Here is a 21261-nt window from a genome sequence, read left to right on the forward strand (position 1 = left end):
AAACTGTATTATTTTGATTTTATGCTACATGCGTTGGTGGGAGTTATTGTTATAATTTTATGTGATTTGTTTTATACTTTTGTACCATTTTAACCTGTTGTAAGCCACCCCGAGTTTCTTCGGAGAGAAGATGGCAGGATATAAATAAAGATAATGATGATGGTGATGATGATAATTATTGTCATGTATCCAAGAAGTTATCCATGTTGATTATCCAGTTATTCATCCATAACACTCAACAGAAATATTTCTGGTGATATTAAAAAGATTGGATTGGGAAACAGTTTGCTTTTTGGGAGGTCCACTGCAAAAGCAAGCTTTCACTCCCCCCTCCTGTGCTGTCTCCACTGAGTTAATTAAATGCAAAATATTTATGCACTTTGAACTCAGTTTGCACTAGTGGACATAAGTGGATGATAAAAGAGCAACATGGGAGAGGACACATAAATCAGGTTGTTTTAAAAAGCAGCTGATAAAGTGGGATGGCAAAGGATTAATCAGGACAAATATGCTGGGCATACTGGGGAATATGTAGAGATGAGATATATTTGGATATACATATGGGTGATGAAAGAACCAGCATAATATTGTCATGGGATGTTGGACTACAACTTTGGAGATCAGAGTTCAATTCCCTGATTGACCAAGGAGTCACTTTTAGCCTCAGAACACCTTGTAATAGTTTCACATTAGGTTCATCATAAGTTGGAAACAACTCGAAGGCACACAACAAAAACAAAATATATGAGGAACAAAAGGGAACACATCCTAGACAAAGTTCGTCTGGCTCATCGGACTCTTTTACTCAACTATTTCTTTCAGTTCCTCATAGAGTGTGTTGAGATTATGCAAATCCTCTTCTAGTTCTTTGGCTTTTTCTCTGATCTCTGATGCTGTTTCTGCCTTGGCTCCCTCTGTTAGATGCTTAGCATCTTGGGCAATGCTGTAGGCATCAAATAGGAGAAACACCCCAGCTGAGGCAGCACCCAGCATTCTGGCCCCTTTGCTCATTGCAAGAGAGGTTCCTGCAAATGTCTTCTGCACATGTCTGACCCCCCTGATAGCCCCCTTGGATGTGCTTCCTGCAGCCGCTGCTCGCTTGGCCAAAGCCTTCAAGGCAGGATTGGTTCGAACAATCTTCAGGGCCTTAACGTTGGTTCGTATTCCCTTTGCAGCCCTGTACATTTTGGGAACTTGACTGGCAACATTGGAAACAAGATGCTTGATGTTTTCCCCAACCACTCCATTATTCACTGGGAAGTCAGAGCTGAAATCAGTTCCATGGGGATGCATGACATTTTGTAGGGCTTCGTGGCATTTGGCCATGAGTTCTTCTGCTCTTTTTATTTCCTTTGAATTATTAACACTTTCATAAGCAGTAGTGGACAGGCCAGTGACTGTTGCCAGGGCCCCTAAGCCAATCCCAGCAGCAGTCAGGATTAAGCTCCCGCCAGCTGTGATGGGAGCCAAGGTCAGTCCCAAGATGCTCAAAATGCCAGAAGAGGCACTTGTAGAATTGGCAGCAATGCTGGCGATGGTGCAATCCTTGTGAGTCTTGTCAATGCTGTCTGCCATTTCCCGAAGGCATTGGATGGACTTCTCAATCTCTTCTTTCTGGATGGGAAATTCTTTCAGGAAGCAGGCCAAACAGTTGCTGTCCATTTCATCCCAAATCCTGCTTTCTTCTCTCCTGTCAAAAAAGTGATACTTCTTTTTAAAAAAAAGAATCTACAAGATATACTTTGAGACCTTTTATACAACTCTTGGACTTGCACAAAATAGTCTTAAACTTGTCTAAAGACAACTAGATGCTTGGTTTTTTTAAAATGTATAAGTTAGCCAAATATTCCCATTGTATCCCAATGGGAATTGTGAAGTGGTGAATATTTGCATTTGAACTTTCATCATTACCCTAAAATCATTATTACTCTAAAAAGCTATTACTCTTTCTCCAAGAAGTCCAAGGAAAACATACACATTTTTCTTCTTGATATGATCAAAATAGCCCTCAGGGTAGATTGGCTGAGAGAACAATTGACTCAGCATCAACCAGTAAACTTGGTAGTTGGGTGGGAATTTGAAGATGGGTCCTTCCAGAAGAAAGCTAGCTCTGAAATATATTCCACAGAGAATACTGCTATTAACTTATTCTGGTTCACTAAAATGGAGATTATCTTAATGGAACCATAATGAAAGGTGCTTCTCCTATGTTGGGTGTAATAAAGGGAAATGTTTCTCCTTGACATTAAATTTAGTTGTGTTTGACTTTGGGGGGTTGGTGCTCATCTCCATTTCTAAGCTGAAGGGCCAGTGTTGTCTGTAGACACCTCCAAGGTCATGTAGCCAGCATGACTGCATGGAGCGCCGTTATCTTCCTGCCAAACCAGTACTTATTGCATGTTTTGCATGTTTTTGAACTGCTCGGTTGGCAGAAGCTGGAGCTCACACTGCTCCCTGGATTCAAACCGCCAACCTTTCGCTCAGCAAGTTCAGCAGCTCAGTGGTAATATGATTCCATATATCAGATTTTAAATATATATATATTATTCTGTCACATATCCTTTAGAGCTGGTGCATCAATAAACAGTACAGCCTACACTTGTGGTTTTGACTTTTGCAGATTTGATTCTTCACTGATTTGAAATTCAACTGAAATTAAAATGTTCTTTCTAGGAATCTCTAGGCCAGTGTGATTCTATGCTGAGCTTCCAGAGGAAGTTGACCATACATTCATGTTGAAGGACTTAGAAATTTCTAGAAAGGCATTTTCTCAAGTTTTAATTGTGTGCATTAAGATTTATAAAATATCAATGAATAAGAAGCAAAATTTTAAGAACAGTATTTTTAAATCCACAGTTTTTCTCTTTTGTGAGTGACCTATATGCCTTAACTGCAGCAAATGTGAAAGGCTCACTGTTTATTTTCCACTATGATGTTTCCCATTGTTGCTGTCATTCCACAGCCAAGACTGACTACTACATGGCTCAACTTTTCCTTGCTACAAAAATGGCTAATTCTTTGTTTATCTTGCCATTTCTCTTCCATTGAAGTGATCGTGAAGGCATGGCAACAAAGTCTACAAAAAGGCATAGGAGAGTCTGAAACTTTCAAGATCAAATAATGGACATTCTAGGATACTTCAAGGATCGATTTGCTGGTAAAGTCCTTATCACTAAACCACCACAAACCATTTTAAAGAATGTTAAAACCACACAGGTGACATTAATGGAAAACTCCAATAAATTCTACAGACTCTCTTTCAGATGAGTATTTTTATATTTCTGTTCTTGTTCCTGAATTGATTGATGTGACATCAGAATATTTTTGGAGATCTCTTAATGAGCAGCAACACTTTCCTTCTGATTCTCTTTCTTCTTATTGCTTTGCATATATTTGTGTAAACACTTGGTTCATAAGAAATTAATTGATCTGAAATTAATCCTATAATCCTCTCTAAAGAGTGGAAGGCAGGGGCGGAGGAAGTGGTTCAAGATACTGATAAGAAGGAAGTCACAAAAGGTAAACACTTGAACTTGAAAGGAGCTTAACAGGCGTGGAGGACCACAAAGAATTAAAGGACACCCTCCTCCAAAGCCCAGTTGGGGAGTTTTTGTTGCCTTCCCCTTTGAGGTCTTTGAACCAAACTGAAGTAGGAGAAAGGAAGGATTAAATGAATGAAAAAAGTAGGCTAGGTTTGCATAACAAAGACAAAGTACTTCAGGTACACAGAAATGTTTCATGTGTACACTAATACCAGATGACTACAGAGTCCGGGTGTGATGCATTAGATCCTGGGCATTATAAATCCCCAAAGTAATATATGGTTATCAGAGTGACTAAAGATGGGTCCTGTATCTTTAATGGTTATGCAGAAAAAGGGATTTTATCTGGTGTTAGTTGTCATGAAACCAGCAGCTGAAATTCCCTGTCATCCAAAAGGCACCAGATCCCATCTGATCTTGGAAGCTAATGGGAAACTGCCGGTGAATATCAGGTTGTGTAGTCTATGTTTCAGAAGACAAAACAGTCTAAATCCCTTCTGAGGGTGCACCACTAACTTCCACACTGGCAACCCTGAACTTTCCAAACCTTTGGCAGCATCAGGCTATGTGAAATGAGAGATAGAAACATCTTAGTCCCCATTCTACCCATCTTTCTAATGTAGCTGTTGTCCAACTGTAAATCTTTATTGCTTTGATTGTATGCTACTTGTGGCTCTGTGGCTGATTGTAGCCATGGGATTATCTCCTTATGTTGTCAAGACTCCTCAAGGCTTGGCAGTTATGGCCAGCTATTAAAGAAGGTGAAGTGGTTTATCTTTGAACAGATATAGGTTTTGGTTACCTCTCAAGATCACTCTCATTATTTATCATTTCCATGTAGTAATCTCCATCTTCGTCCAGAAGACTTCGCCACTGTTCAGCATCGAATTCATCCAGCAGATCCTCTGAGTTTTCTGAGGTGTCATCATACTTCAATTGTTCTAAATCAATTCACAAGAAAACAAACAAACAAAAAACCCCTCTAGTTGTGCAAGGGAATCTTCAAAAACTAATCATATTTTGCTAAGAGCAATTATTCAGGTTTCTTTGGTTGCATCTACACTGTGGAATTAATTCAGTTTGACACCACTTTAACTGCCATGGTATTTTTAAAAACATTCTCTGCCAAAGATCCCACTGAACTACAAATCCCAAGAGTCAATAGAACTGAGTCATGGCAGTTAAAGTAGTGTCCAACTACCTTAATTCGACATTGCAGAGGCACCTTTTGTTTCAAGACTGGGAGCAGCTGGGAAAGGGCTTTTGATGTTTGGTACCTAAGCTCTTTGTTGGAACATGAAGCAACAAAGAGAAGAGCACCTTGTGCATGCATGTATTTCCATCACTGCTTGAACATCTGAGATTAGAGCAGGCATGGGCAAATTTTGTTCCTCCAGGTGTTTTGGACTTCAAATCCCAAGAATCCCAGCCATCTTACTGACTGTTGGGAATTCTGGAAGTTTATGTTTGTCCATGCCTGGATTAGAGCCAGGGTTGCTTGCTGAGTAGACATGCCTCTTAGGCAGGATTGGTCTCAACACAATCCTGATGTGTGGTGATGTTCTGAGAGCCATGCAGATAATATGAGGAACATTAATGGAACTTGAAGACTACTGAATTTGAGGATGCACTCAACCATGAAATTTACAGGGTTGTCTTGAGCCATTCACCAATCTAGCCTAGCTCTCATAGTGTTCTTCTGAACATAACTTCCAAAGCTATCCAAAGCTCCTTCAATAATGTATGTTGTAAATTATGGCTGTGAAACTGCTTCAGACAAATCCCAAATTCCTAACCAACTTGGGAGATTCAAACTGATTCAGGTTGAATTCAAATTGCAGCAGACTAATCCTCTTAGAATCAAGACAAACCAGCCTTTTCGCTGAGACCACTTTTCTCTTGGACTCTTTGGCATGTAAAAGTGATGCCTCACCACCAAGCTATGGCCTCATCCCCAAGGAGACCCACCTTCATAAACTTGGTATTCTTCGGAAGTCATTCTGTCAGATATCTACTGGCTCTCTCTTTTCAACATGAGCTTATTCCAAGTCTGAAAAGGAAACAAGAGTGGGAAAAAGGATGAAAGGCAGGAATGGTGTTGTATGTTATACTTTCTGAGGAATGGAACACAATAATATCTTCTACCCATTCTATAAACAAAAGCAAACTGGACTAGTACAAGAATCTTTATTTATAACTGTTGACTTAAGCACTAAGCTGGTATCTGACAGCTAACTTGATACAGTAGTTTCAGTGCTATATTACACCTCTAGGGGGCCAGGGTTCAAATCCCTCCTTGAATATGAAACCCATTGCATGGCCTTAGGCAAGTCACATGTTCTCAGCCTCAGAAGAACAAATCTTGTCAAGAAAAATTACTGATAGACTCACTTTAGTACTGCCATAAGCAAGAAATGACTTGAAGGCACACAACAACATCAGCAGCAGCCGCCACAACAATTAATACCCAAAGAATATCCCAAACTGTATCCAGGCTGAGGTAGGAGAAATGACACTCTGCCCATTCTTGGTAAACCTACATGAGCTAAAAAAGTGAGATTCCCACTCCAAGCAACTAACTTTTCTGGTCTTATTTACAAAACAGTTTTACACTCATAAAATGCTGAATAAAAAAAAATCTGTCTCTTTCCCACTTGTCTCTCAAATCAGTTTTGTTGGGTAGCCACAGGACCTAGAATTATGCAAGAAAAGAAAAAAGTTATATTATCTTATTGTTCCTTCCAAACCATTTAAAAAATGTCTGTCATGGTCCTATGACCTAAGGCTCTAATCCTTTCCTGTTAATAAGCTCCATTTTGAACACAGTATGACTTAGTAAATTAGGAGGGACAGCCATTATTTCAGAAGACAGGATCAGAAATGAAAAACATAGAATCATAGAGTTGGAAGAGACCTCATGGGCCATCCAGTCCAGTCTGAAGAAGCAGGAAAATCGCATTCAAAGCTCCCTCAACAGATGGCTATTTGTTTGTTGTTGTTTATTTGTTCAGTCGCTTCTAACTCTTTGTGATCTCATGGAGCCCATGCCAGAGCTCCCTGTCGGCCGTCACCACCTCCAGCTTCTTCAGAGTCAAGCCAGTCACTTCAAGGATAGCATCCATCCATCTTGCCCTTGGTCGACCCCTCTTCCTTTTTCCTTCCATTTTCCCCAGCATAATTGTCTTCTCTAAGCTTTCTTGTCATCTCATGATGTGGCCAAAGTACTTATCCTTGCCTCTAATATCCTTCCCTCCAGTGAGCAGTTGGGCTTTATTTCCTGAAGTATGGACTGGCTGGATCTTCTTGCGGTCCAAGGCACTCTCAGAATTTTCCTCCAATATCACAGTTCAAAAGAATCTATCTTCCTTTGCTCAGTCTTCCTTATGGTCCAGCTCTCACATCTGCACAGATATATAGGATGGGTGACATGTGGCTTGAAAACAGTACATGTGAAAGGGATCCAGGAGTCTTAGTTGACCACAAGCTGAACATGCATCAGCAGTGTGATGTGGCAGCTAAAAGATCAATGCAGTTATTCACTGCATCAATAGGATTATATTGTCTAGACTGAGGGAAATCATAATACCACTCTATTTTGCTATGATTAGGACTTACCTGGAATACTGTGTGCAGTTCTGAGAAACAAAATTTAAGAAGGATATCAACAAGCTAGAGCATGTCCAGAGAACAGTGACCAAAATGGTATGTCTGAAAGCCAAGCCCTGTGAGGAACAGCTTAGGAAGCAGAATATGAAGATGGTTTAGAGGGGGCATAATAACCATGTTTAATATTTGAAAGGATGCCATATTGAGGGGGAGGGGGATTTTTTTGTGTTCCAGAAACTAACATCAATGGATTCAAACTACAGGAAAGTGATTCCACTTAAAATTAGGAAAAAATGTCTCGATAGTAAGTGCTGTTCAGCAGTGGAATATGCTACCTCTGAGTGTGGGAGAATCTCTTTCTTGGGATTTTAAAACAGATTCTGGAAGGTCATCGGTCAGAAGCACTTGGATTGTGTATTTCTGCTTGGTAAACTGGATGGCTCTTGTGGTCTCTTCCAACTCTATGATTAAGTAGAAAATAATTTTCAGGTTTTTGTGGCTAAACTAATATCCATCCCCTAAAGAAGCCTGAAGCTCTTCATTCTTTTATCACCTCTTTCTGCAGCATGTATGGTTGGACAGCATTTGGACAATCCACATATCTGTTTATTACAATTTCAGAGTCGGGTGGAATGGTACATCTATTTTGGGGAGGATAGGTGTGGCACTCTACCCTGAGAATTTCAGGATGTTTTGGATGTTTCCTTTAAAGTTCAGAGCAACAGTTTCACTAAATCCCTTTCAGATCCACCTTTCTGCCTTGCCTTGGTGTTACTGGCTAACATGAAAGATTGAGCTGTCGAGGAGGAGCTGGAGAGCAGTGGAGAGTAGTTACAGGATAATAAATGGATAAGAAACTTGAAATGAAAGTCATAAAGAGCAAACAACTCAATGCTATTATGTCAGTGGTTTATCAGAGATTGGGGGAGGCAAGAGGTCGGCACTGCTCTGAAAAAAAAAAAAGAGTGAATGCCGCAATAACAGATTGGCTACACATACGTTATTTGCTTTCAAGATTTGTATATTGCACCTGATATTTAGTAAGTTCTGGGGATGACATCTATTTCAAACTTCATGTGTGCCTATAAAATCTGAAAGCAACCCCTCTCCAGGTGTAATAAATACGTTCACAAAATATAAATTTATATAATATTTCATAGCCTTTTGTTGTTTTGTGCCTTCCAGTTGTTTCTGAGGAATGGCACCCCTATTGCAGGATTTTCTTGATAAGACTTGTTCAAAGGGCATTATAGTAGATTAAATGAGAAAAGATCAAATCACGAATCACTGGGCCAATTCTTCCTTCTTGAGAACAGAGTGTAGCTGATAACTGTAAGAAAGTGGGTTAATCTACTCCTTAGCATGCCTTTCTGAGATCAGTTCATTAATGGGACAAACCATAAACCAGTTTGGTGTAATGGGTGGAGTAACAGACCAGAGATAGGGAGATGCAGGTTCAAAGGTCAACTCAGTGATTAAGCTCTCTGAATAATCCTGGGCTAATCATTCTTTTTGCAATTAATCTTATATTAATCTTAAGATTTATTAAATAAGGATGGAAGGAAACAATTTATGGGATCTTGGGCTCCTTAAAGGAAAGGCAAGGAATAAATAAACAGGAATAAAAACAAAAAATGCAATGACAAATTGGATAGTCAACCTGTTGTAAATCTAACAATTGTCTCAACTAGAACTAAATGATTGCATTTATATTGGCCTGCAGTGGGTCAATTCTAGCTTGCACTACCAATTGAATGTATGTTTTTGTTTATCCTCAAGACACATTTAAAGTAACTGTTACTTCTTCCTTAGTGCTTTGGTGTTGTTTGTCTTTGGGGTGTCATGCTGTTGTTATGTGTCTTCAAGTCATTTTCCACTTATGGCAACCTTAAGGTGAATTTATCATGGTTTTTTAAAGCAATATTTGTTCAGAGGTGGTTTGCTTTTGATTCCTCTGAGGCTGAGAATGAGTGACTTGCCTATGGTCACCCAGTGGGTTTCCATGGCTGAGCAGGAATTTGAGCACTCATCTCCAGAATTGTTATCCAATGCTCAAACCACTGCAACATGTTGACACTCTATATACTTATTACTATCAGGATAAAGTTTATGAGCATGCAAACATCTCTTTCTTGCCAAATTGGTCCTGCAAATATCTTTCAGCAACTATCTAGTTTTAGGGCTGCTGCTGGACAGACTTCTGCCAGTGGCTATGGCATTAAGATCTAGTTTAAGGGCTGAAAGAAAACTACCCATTTAAACTGTCTGAAAAAACATGCAGAAAAATGGTTTGAGTTTCCAGAGATCTATCAAAGGTGCTGAACTCTATGGTTCAAATATGTTCACCAGTTTGAATAACTCCTTTATTGCTCAGACTAAAACTCAGCTCGGATTCATCACTCCACGGATGTGGAGAAGCCACCACTGAGTGAAATTTCAGAAAGTCAAGGATGATTAATCAAAGATGGCTTGTTTAGAGAAGGAATTGGCTGGGGTTAACCCCATTGGTGAAAGAGTGAAAAAAACTCTCTCTCTAATCCTGGCAATTTCGTGGATTACCTTTTCTGCAGAGCAAACAACCAGATTTGGGAGCACAAGTAGAAAATGGTATGAGTGTTTGTTCTAGTAGTACAGAGCAAGTTGCATTTAAGCGGTTTCCATTCTAAGCTGATCTGAGTACAATGTCTATGCAGCTTCATCTCATTTGAAATGTACATATTTGCTCCAAGGTAATGATGTTATAGCTGCCAGCAATCATTCTGTTAATAAGATGTTAATTAGTCCACCTGCTACCTTTCCTCTCTGATGTTCACAACAATTACCTGGCAGTTTTGATTCTTGAATCTGAAAGTGCTGAGTGCACCACAACCTTCCCCAGTTTGGTGTCTTTCAGTTGTATTGGACTACAACTCCCTTATTCTCCAGACAGCTATTCCAACATGACTAGAGGACAGGGAGTTGGAGAAAGCTGTTGTAGAGGCATTGCTTACCTCTCCCTTTCCTTCTATGAGTGCCACCTCCTTTCATTCAATCACAAAGCAGAAGCTGAAACTTCTTTTAAAAAAATCCAACAATGTCATAAATTATTCTTGCTGCACTTCTCATTTAGAGCCACAAGATGACAGTACATCATGCACAACAAAGGCAAGGCTTGCCTGTGATAACCAGTGAAAAGGCAACATTGGGCATTCAGCTTCAGGGTTTTAGTATCAATCTAATAAATGCTAAGTTGGACAAGTAATGCAAGTAGATCTGTTCATCTGGAGCAAAATACTTCAGTAAATACTAGTTCACAACTAGTATTGATTTGTCACCCTGTCTTTTTGGATTTTTTTGTATGTGTCATTAAAGATCCTATATTTGGAATAACACAAATGTATGTCACTTTGTTTAGTAATGCATATGCACTATGTAAAGAGGATAATATGACGAGCCCATTTATTGGATACATGAAGTATATATCAGGGGGCCTGATTGTCACGGGTTGCAGTATAGTCATTTCAAAGGATAGGTAGGAAAATGAAGAAGTTTTCATTCTGTTTCTTATATCTTGCATAAACGCATGTTCTGAGGTCAGGCCATAGTCCCCAGAATCCTTCATGCTGACCTGGGGATTCTGGGAGCTGTAGTTTAAAAAGGGCATCTAGAATCGTGCACAATGAATAGTGCTTGCTTTGGACATAAAGACATTTCCTTATATTATACTAGACCAGTGGTTCTCAACCTGTGGGTCCCCGGATGTTTTGGCCTTCAATTCCCAGAAATCCTAACAGCTGGTAAACTGTCTGTGATTTCTGGGAGTTGTAGGCCAAAACACCTGGGGACCCACAGGTTGAAAACCACTGTTCAAGACTTTTTAAAACTATATTTACATACCAGAGAGGGAAATGGTGGAATTGAGACACTTGTGGGATGTGACAAAATAACTTGGTTGGTTTTTGACACTATTACCTTTGCTGGAATGAGTGCCATTTGCTTCTCTTGTTTCAGGAAGAAAGAAATGTCTTGGGCTGGCCCTCATAGTGTGTACAAGGTCAAAGAGGTGTCTGATGATGAACATATTCATCAGGCATTTTTGAGGATAGTCTTATGGGCCTTCAGGAGATGCTAGTGAGGTACAAATAAAGTTTAATAATAATAATAATAATAATAATAATAATAATATCACATTTCATACCAGAGATAAGGGTTTTTATTTTTAACCCCAAGTGACAAAATACAGCTCTCCATATATATCAGAGCTCTCCCCTCTGTGCTGTTTCCTTGGGGTCCTTTCACACTACAGAATCACATTGGGTTATGATTTCACTTTAGCTGCCATGGTTCCATCCTATGGAATCCAGGGGTCTGTAGTTTGATGAGACCCTACAGCTTTCTTTGGCTGAGAAACCTAAATGCCTCTTTCTAAATTGCAAATCCCAGGATTCTGTAGAATGGTAAGGTGGAATAATAGTGTTATAACTGTGTATTGTGAAAGAGCCTATGGCTTGGAAGAGCTGTTATCCCCTTCTGTGAGTAGGGAGCTCATTATACTGAGGTCTGACTCCATGGGCAGCAGGAGAATTCACCACACAGTGTGATGAATACATAGGGAAGTGGAGGGAAACCCTTTCCCCCGTGCCCTGCATTGCCACTTGCACCCCTTACCACATCCCATGGGGTGAAGCATCACCACCTGGATTCCCCCTGTTCTTCTCTATGGAACAGGGAAACCTCCGGTGTTCCCAGGGAAGTGTCCTAGCATACTGCCAGGATGCTTCTTCTACTGAGCCCTGCTTGAAGTTGCTTTACATCATGTGATGGCATCCAGCAGGCTCCATGTAGGAAGCATACTTGCAGCGTGATAGATTGCTTCATTCTCTCAATGTGATGAGGTGGTAAGTTAAGTAGCTGTATCTCCTCCCTTATAAATTTAATAGATCCCTGAAGTGTGGTTTAGGTTTTGAAACTGGCAAGGGAAAGGAGGGAGTTTGAACTTGCACCACCCACACAATATTGTTCCACTTGGTGATCTTCCATGTAAAGTGTTGTCTGTCCTCTTTGATCTACAACTCAACATGGAATGTTTTCTTCTTTGTTTTTGGGATGCAAGTTGAGGGACAAATTCCTGGCACCAAATCTTTTGTTGGGACATGGGCTCTATGCCTGGCTAATATCAAATGCAGCAATTATTTCACTTAGGGCTGCCACAATAGCACCTGACTCAAAACAGTGGGTGAGAGAGAGTAGAAAGAGAGAGACTGACTGACTGGGCATTTGACCAGAATGACCTAGACTTGAGTTGTCAAGTGACAGGTGTCATTCTCCAAGTCAGATTATTAAAACCACAGGTCTCTCTGACTGTAAATCATTCAAGAACGTATACAGAAGCCGTTTGCATCTCTTCACCAAAAGGCTCACTTTCCGTTATTTTTTTAACATCATGGTGCTCAGTGATCAGGAATGGCAAAAGGTCATAGATATTTGGGGGAAAGTGGAACCAGAAATCCCTGCTTATGGGCAGGAGGTCATCCTCAGGTAAGCAGAAGCTGGTTACAGAAAGCTGAGAAGCAGCGATCCTGAAAACTTGGCATAGTCATGTTTTAAGAATATGCTGGACATATTGTTAAGAGTGGAAATTTATATGGTCTTTATATGATATTAGTTGCAAGAATGCTTTATGCTCAAAAATGGAAATCTATGATTCTCCTCACAAAAAAGAGTGTTTGAAATGGATGAAATGGCCAAATATAGAATTTGATTAAATAAATGTCACTGAATAAATTTCTGAAGGACTAGGAGTTGTTTTTAGCATTTATAAAAAATAAATAAAAGTAAATGGAATTTGAAGACTCATATGTATAGCCAGAATTTTTGGTTGATAATAAAGAGAAGTTTAACATGTATAGATTTAGATTTTGGGACTGGAGGATAGAAAGTCAATTTTATGGGTTTTTGTGTGTAAAAAATTGGTTGAGGTGTTAGTGTATGGTGTTAGTTATTTTTAAATAGAATATTTTACCATTTTATCCTTTCTAGGGATTGATAGAGTAGTTTTATTTTCTTCTTCTTTCTAAGTATGTAGGTGCCTTTTTATTTGGTGTTTGTTTTGTACATATTTGTATATATTTGCATTTGTAAAAAAATTACATGGCTGATCTGTAAAGAGGGAAAAATAACCTGGCAGGTGAACCTGAGAATGCTAATTCTTGATCTGCCTCTATTTGTTTTAGCATTTTTATTGGATAAGTTATTGAGGTAAGGGAGGGTATCAAATCATCTATTTTTAACCAAGCATTTTGACTGCTCTTGTAATTGCCTGGACTCAATGAATAATTAACAATGAATAAAAGAGAGGATTACAGCTATAGCAATCCAGTGTCTATATGTTACACAAAGCAAGTGCAAAGATCTGCATTGTCTCCAGAAGCTCAACTATCTGAGGTTCTTAGAATAAGACATACCAAAGCAGGCACTGATATAGATTCAGCAAAGACATCTGAATGCTATTTCCTCCATGTGTAGTTGTAAATACCAGTGTGATAAGCCAATTATGATGACGATGACGACGACGACGACGATGATGATGATGATGATAATAATAATAATAATAATAATAATAGTATTCTAATATCCTGCCACCATCTCCCCGAAGGGACTCAGGGTGGCTTATATGGTGACCAAGCCCAGCAAAAACAGAAGTAAGATATAACACAATTAAAGTACATTGTATTTCAATAATTAAAATAATAAAACTGAGCAACAGACATCATAAAAACATAATAACATCAATAAGAATCAACCAGTAGCCGAGAAGAGTGGGCATGTTCTGATCTAGGAGGGTGGGGCAAGGGCAGGCCTCGTAATAAAGTTCCAGACACCAAGTTAGGGATGGGGGGCCTAGTCAGTAAATGACCTGATTAATCAAAGACACATTGAAACATCAAAGTTTCCAGGTTTTTACAGAAGGTGGACAGGATGGGCACTAATCTCATCTGCCTGGGGAGAAAGTGCCAGAGCTGGGGGGCCACCACCAAGAAGGCCCGCATCCTCGTTCCCACCAACCATGCTTGTGACAGAGACAGGAGCAAGAGAAGGGCCTTCCCAGCAGATCTTAAAACCTGTGCAGGTTCATATGGGAATAAGCAATCATGAAGATAGGCAGGACCCAAACTGTTCAGGGTTTTGTAGGTGATAACCTGCCCCTTAAATTGGGACCGGAAACTCATCAGCAGCCAGTGGAGCTGTTTTGATAGGGGGGCTGTCCACTTCCTGTAAGTAGTTTCAATTAGCAACCTGGCCACCGACCTTTGTACCAATTGCAATTTCCAGGCCGTCTTCAAAGGCAGCCACACATAGAGTTTGTTATAGTAATCCAATCTGGAGGTAACAAAGGCATGGGCCACAGTGACAAAGTCAGACTTCTTGAGGTACGGTCGCTGCTGGTGCACAAGCTTTAACTGTCCAAAGGACCTCCTGGCCACCACCAACACCTGGACATCAAGCATCAGCATTCTGTAGGTCAGGAATTATTTCAAGGCACACAACAAAGGGTGCAGTGAATGGCTTCTTTAAAGTACAGATTAAAACTTAAGAGTGGATTCAACACTACTATGAAGGCCAGTAGCTTCATAGTAGTGAAACTAGGGAAGTAATGCTGCCCCTCAATTCTGTTTTGGTTAGACCACACTTGGAATATTGTGTCCAATTCTGGGCACCACAATTCAAGAGAGATATTGACAAGCTGGAATGTGTCCAGAGGAGGGCGACTAAAATGATCAAGGGTCTGGAGAACAAGCCGTATGAGGAGCGGCTTAAGGAGCTGGGCACGTTTAGCCTCAAGAAGAGAAGGCTGAGAGGAGATATGACAGCCATGTATAAATATGTGAGAGGAAGCCACAGGGAGGAGGGAGCAAGCTTGTTTTCTGCTTCCTCGGAGATTAGGACGTGAAACAATGGCTTCAAACTACAAGAGAGGAGATTCCATCTGAACATGAGGAAGAACTTCCTGACTGTGAGAGCCGTTCAGCAGTGGAACTCTCTGCCCTGGAGTGTGGTGGAGGCTCCTTCTTTGGAAGATTTTAAACAGAGGCTGGATGGCCATCTGTCAGGGGTGATTTGAATGCAATATTCCTGCTTCTTGGCAGGGGGTTGGACTGGATGGCCCATGAGGTCTCTTCCAACTCTTTGATTCTATGATTCTATACTGCTTGGAGCCCTCATTGGTGCCAAGGCCTCATTTTGACATCAAAGTAGAGTTTGGCTTTATCCAGGTTTTTGGAGCCCATGACTTTGACATATTGAGTTGTGGATTCCAGTAAGTAGTTCTAGGAAAGGTATGTGTTTTTGCCTGGATTAATTATAATAATTTCACTTACAGCTTGAACAAAACCAAAGTGGCAACACAGAGAATTCTTAAAAATTGTTTCACAATGTCTATACATGATATTTAAATAGATGTCTATCTAGCTATATATATATATATATATATATATATATATATATATAGGGAGCCTGCGGTGGTGCAGTGGGTTAAACCACTGAGCTGCTAAAATTGTTGACTGAAAGGTTGCAAGTTCGAATCCAGGGAGCGGTGTAAGCTTCTGCTGTTAGCCCCAGCTTCTGCCAACCTAGCAGTTCGAAAACATGCAAATGTGAGTATATCAATAGGTACTGCTTTGGTGCAAAGGTAACGGCGCTCCATGCAGTCATGCTGGCTACATGACCATCCGGAGGTGTCTACGGATAACGCTGGCTCTTTGGTTTAGAAATGGAGATGAGCACCACACCCCAGAGTCGGACACGACTGGACTTAATGTCAGGGGAAAACCTTTACCTTTATCTATCTATATATGTATGGAGCCTAATTCTTCCTATTCACTAGTAGCTCACTCCATTTTTTTCTTCTAAGAGCATGGAGAAATAATGCCAACAACATCAGTTTCCATACAGATTCTTGACTGTGAATACACCACTATTTTCCTTCCCTTGTGTCCTTTTGTCCTTAATTCTGCTACCTGCCCTTTTACTAGCTGCTGATTGGTAAGATCTCTATGACATCTGATATCTGTTTCAGATATTATTCACTAATATAAGAGAAAGAGAAAGGTAGCTCAGCTAGCCTTCCCCCAAAATTATATTCCTGAAATTGCCTTTCAGATAATTTTCTGTTCTCATATGATTTTTTTAAAACCTTCAACAAAATTTCCTCATAAGTATACCACTGAGATGCATAAATAACATATGGGGAGCATCTATGGTTATAGTGTACGTTCTTTGAAGGATATGCAGTTTATTCAACGTTCACTCCTTCCTCAAGTCGTCTCTCTTGCATTCAACTGGCAGGTTATTTGAACAACATCCTGAGACCCAAGAGAAGTTTGACAGATTCAAAAACCTGAAGTCACTGGATGAGATGAAGACCTCAGAAGACCTCAAGAAGCATGGAACAATTGTCCTCACTGCTCTGGGCAAGATCCTGAAGCAGAAAGGGCAGCACGAGGCAGAACTCGCACCTCTGGCCCAAAGCCATGCCACCAAGCATAAAATTCCAGTCAAATACCTGGAGGTGAGTATAGACACACACATAGTGGTGCTATGTTAAAAACTTTTCCAAATCCCATTTTATTTGCATTCATTTTTGCAAGGTGTTTTTGGGAATATTACAGAATGTTTAGTATCATAGAATCCCTGAGCTGGAAGAGACCCTGAGGGCCATGCACAAAGTCCTGACAGATGGCCATCCAACCTCATTTTTAAAACTTCCAGAGAAAGAGAGTCCACCATACTCTGAAGTGACATATTCAACTATTGGACAATTCTTATCATCAGGAAGTTCTTCCTAATACTGAGGTGGAATTTCTTTTCCTGGAGTTTGAATACATTGTTTTGTGTCCTAATCTCAGGAGCAGAACAATCATAGAATCATAGAATCTAGAGTTGAAAGAGACCACCCAGTCTACCTCCGTCATACAGGAGAATACAATCAAAACACCCCCAACAAATGGCCATTCATCCTCTCAAAAGCTTCTAGGTTGGATAGTGCCCAACTTTTGTTGAAGCCAGTAGCTGGCAAGGCAGAAAAGTAACAAAAAGCAAAAACAGTAAAACACCGAGTTCCTTTCCAAACATTGTTACGAATTTCCAACAGCACTAACCGGTCATTTAAAAAACCCGAACAGGAGATAACAAGTTACAGGAACAAATGAATTTCAAAAGCAGTTTTCCTAGGATTCAAAGATATATTGCTAACAGAAAAGTAGGATTGTATAAACCCGACCAGTGTGAAGAAACTAGCCAAAAGCATTAGCACTGCTATATTTATATTGTATAGGAAAATAAGCAAATATGATATTAGGGCATTGATAGGAAAAGCAATGGAGGGTAGCGCTGGCCACCACATGGCTTGCTCTGAGTCTCTTGAGCTTTGTTGCACTAAAAAGAACCTGACTCATCATTTGTGCCAAGAAGAAAATCAGCTGTCTGTCCAGTCGGCTTTTGTACATGGAATAGAAAAGGAGGTTATTTTGTTCTTTACCTCAGGGACTAAAATGTCTTGGACTAGCCTTGTCTTCCCAGGAGGGACAGGCTCTTAGTTGAGCAGCCATGGCAGACTGACACTTGGCCCTTCCCTACTTTGACAGTTTGATATGCACTCTTGTTCCAAGTTTCTATCTTTAAGTTATTTTTCTCTCTCTCTCCCTCTCTCTCCCCCTCCCTCCCTCCCTCCCCCCAACCCAATTCTATGATACAGTTAATTTCTGAAGTAATTGTTGGTGTCATTGCTGAGAAACATTCTGCAGACTTTGGGGCCGAGTCCCAAGCAGCAATGAGGAAGGCCTTGGAACTCATCAGGAATGATATGGACAGCAAATACAAGGAGTTTGGCTTCCAGGGCGAGTGAGATCTTCAGAGAGGGGTGGTGGCAGCATGTTATAGAACAATATTTCCACTTCATCACAGAAACACATGACACTGGATTGAAACATTTGCACTAAATGGTGCTCAAGATACACATGAAGGTGGTAGGCAGTGGTGGTTGGTGCTTCTGTGTCAATTTGGTGAGGAATCCATTCTGGGTTTAGTCTAAACTGTAAAGAAACTATCATATCCCCCCAAATTGCTTAAACATCTTAGATAGCTCCTTTAAAGTTCAGAGTCAATTCCAGGCAGATTCACCATGTCATTCACATGAGAATCACTACCTTAAAATACAGATAAACAGGTAGACGTGTCTCTTTAAAATAATGTTCCATTCACATGTGAAGCTTTAGAGCAAGGGTACAATTTTAGAGGTGTTAGGAGCATGCTGGTGAGAGGTGCTGAAATGCTTTTTGCTTATCAGTCCTACTTCAGTTATTAGTCCTCCAGAGTACTTCTCTGCCAACTGGACTCCAAAGTTGACAGAAATGAGAGAAACTCAATGAAGGTATGTGTATGTGATAATTCAGCTATCCTTGCTCATATTCCCATCCAGCTTTTCCCAACAGAGTACTTTTGAAATACATTTTGGACTGTCATTCCATCATCCCCAACTATCAGCTTGATTGACTGGTGTTAATGACAGATGGGAGTCCAAACATCTAAATGGTACCAGATTCGGAGAAACTTAGTGGATATGAACTTGTTCTGGAATGCACATTTTCAACATCATATATAAAGTGGATCTTCAACTAAGGTTATATTTGAGCTTTAGATTAAACCATAGTAACTCTGGGCTCAACAAAATACCAGTTAAATACATATATTAGAGATAGCTGCCTTTATTTAGTAAACGTCATGTACATTACAGAAAGATCATCTAATGGTTAGAAACAATTGGGACAGAACACAAGAAGTAATGATTGTAAGCTGATGGAAGGTAGAAAGGCTTGGTTCTGCTCTGGATACATTGTATTACTGTTTACTACAATAACTTGTGGGTAACAAGACTCATAGGTTTGTCTCCCACTCAGTAGCTGCCAATCTCCCTGTTCAGTTTTCCTTGCCTGCACCAGTAACCACGATTTTAGTTTTTTTCTGACCATAGGATGGGAATAGACTGCCAAAGAAACAGGTTATATTACTAGATCCACAAGTGACAAAGCCTAGGGATAATTCCTCGTTAGAACTGTTAAAATGGCCAATGAAAAGGATAAACCTATTGGCCAAGAAACAGTGAAGTGGCTAGAAAAATAATGGGGTGGCTCAATATTTTGGCGTCGGTCTGCAGGACCTTTCAGAAACAATTCTTATTTGAAACAACAGATTCTTTTAAATTTGATCTGATACAGACAACTGCCGAGACTTCCAGGTATCAAAATCAACAGATTTGTATAATTCTTGCATGACAGTAATGATGTGAAATGATTTATATAAGACTTACCTAAAAGATCTTCATTCTGTAGGTGGTGTCCAAATCCTTGTCAGCCTTAGTATTCAAATGTCTTCTGATGTCATCATATCATATGATGTCATAGTGCTGTGTAAAGGTGTCCAGACCTTGGATATTGAAGCCCGACTGTATTTCTGTTCCTCAACTATGCTGCACCACACCCCAGAATGGCGATGAAAGGTTTGAGATTGAGGTTGAAAGAGCTCCCCTCCATCTTTTCTTATCAGAAATTAAGCATTGCTCAACACCGAGAACTAAAGCTGTTGCCTAGTTAAAAATGTCTAAGCAGGTTAATGATTACACTGCATAAACCTGTGTACAAATGAAAGCAATCATTTTGAGAAAAACACGTACTCTTTGGACTATTTGGCAATGTTAGTTGGCGGATTTTGTGAGCTGTGTATGTCATAGCAAGACATACTCTTAAAAGTAGTCTTTTCTGCTTTATGAGAGACAAGACACCGTGTTTTTTAAAAGCTAAAGCGAGTATTTTGGTAAACACTTGTGTTAAAAATAAGACAAAAGGATTTTAAAGAATTGGGCTAATTAATGGCACATTTTAATCACTCGGAAAAGTTCCAATCAATTAACAAAGCCGAACAATCGGTTAAATTGGCAACCACATGTTGGCAACAATGGTATATCCATTCTGAAGATACTCGGGAACTTATATATATAAGCAATCTTTATTCACATAAAAGCCCTCCTGAGTTCAATGGACTTTTCTCCCTAGTAAATTACACTAGGTTGCAGACCTATAACCATTTAGCTACAGAAGAACTCGACTAGACTCCTCAATAGACGTGTAAAAGATTGCACTGTTAATCTCCAAGGTCTTCCGTGATGACCTTCCTAATGAACTCAATTTAGAAGTACCCCTTTCTTTAATCTCTAAGAACTGCTTCAGAATTTAATATATATTGCACTCAAAGGTGAGCTGTGTTGATTGTGACTTAATAAACCTATTTCCTCAATGTCTATGTTCTGCATCTTATTTTGAGATGAATCTGATGGGAATTGAGGAAAATTAAGACTGATGTTCCAGGCCATCAGGGCCAGCCTAATTGTAAATGTTCTTCCTTCCAAGCATCCCTCAGAGCCAGTTCAATATTATTGTATTTGGAGTTGGAGGGGAAATTAAAATAGCGAGGGAGTTTTCCCAAACCTTCTTTTCTTTAATATAATAGGGACAGGGAAATGACACCCTCTTCAGAATACATTAGCCAAAGCAACAGGTACAAATTCTGCTTACAGTATGGTCTCTTCTAAATGAGTGGGATTTATCTGCCAAGAAATTGACAAGATGGATACCAGCTTCTGCCCCATCTTCTTGCTGTGTCATCTTGTATGTCCTGAGCTTCACAGCAGTTGATGAAGGAAGGGTACATTAAATAAAGAGATATCACTCACTGCCCAGCTTCGCGTGTCGCAGCAGGAAAGGCTGGCTGTGCTTGAGGATGACCTAGTACTTCGTCTACAGCAGTTGCTCTTGTCAGTCTGAACAACTCTCAGCCACCATGCATGGACAACTATATTAAGAGTATTGAACACTGTGGCTGACAGGCTGCATAATCTGAAGGTCAGGCGCTGCTCATTCAGTTCTTTGCCCTCACTCCTTTCTCAAATAGATTCAGGAATAGTTTACTGCAGCAATACAGCTGAAATAATCATCTGGACAATCTCCTGCATCCAAGTCTCAAAAGACAAAACACAGTTGTAGCTGACCCACAATATGAGAAGTCACATTCCAAACCCATTGAA

At 40.0% G+C, this 21261-nt stretch overlaps 2 protein-coding genes across 3 annotated transcripts in view; one reads left to right on the plus strand and one right to left on the minus strand.

Annotated features, from left to right (window-relative positions):
- Positions 1–19521, plus strand: part of MB (myoglobin) — a 49141-nt gene extending 29620 nt beyond the window's left edge. Inside the window, exons 1-3 of one of the 2 annotated variants that reach the window (XM_060776963.2) lie at positions 11287–12665; positions 16473–16695; positions 17881–19521. In XM_060776963.2, coding sequence (XP_060632946.2) covers positions 12571–12665; positions 16473–16695; positions 17881–18030 — 468 coding nt within the window. In that variant the 5' untranslated portion in view covers positions 11287–12570 and the 3' untranslated portion in view covers positions 18031–19521. Of the gene's footprint in view, positions 1–11286; positions 12666–16472; positions 16696–17880 lie in introns of those variants that run through there. The other variant, XM_067469218.1, reaches the window with a different exon arrangement.
- Positions 778–19580, minus strand: LOC132775894 (apolipoprotein L2-like). Its single transcript, XM_060776957.2, has 4 exons — positions 19492–19580; positions 5511–5592; positions 4345–4483; positions 778–1690 (listed from the first exon to the last, which is right to left on the minus strand). Exons 2-4 carry the CDS (start codon positions 5539–5541, stop codon positions 802–804), a joined length of 1059 nt encoding a protein of 352 aa, XP_060632940.2. The 5' UTR covers positions 5542–5592; positions 19492–19580; the 3' UTR covers positions 778–801.
- Positions 19581–21261: the final 1681 nt, after the last annotated feature.

This window comes from Anolis sagrei, chromosome 5, assembly GCF_037176765.1.
Source record: "Anolis sagrei isolate rAnoSag1 chromosome 5, rAnoSag1.mat, whole genome shotgun sequence".
Classification (NCBI taxonomy): Eukaryota; Metazoa; Chordata; class Lepidosauria; order Squamata; family Dactyloidae; genus Anolis; species Anolis sagrei.

Coding starts and splice junctions, on each gene's coding strand:
- LOC132775894 (XM_060776957.2), bottom strand. CDS start 5,541: ATGACTTCCGAAGAATACCAAGTTTATGAAG. Junction 4,484..5,510: donor AGAATACCAAGTTTATGAAG/GTGGGTCTCCTT, acceptor GAATTGATTTAG/AACAATTGAAGTATGATGAC. Junction 1,691..4,344: donor AATGAGAGTGATCTTGAGAG/GTAACCAAAACC, acceptor CTTTTTTGACAG/GAGAGAAGAAAGCAGGATTT.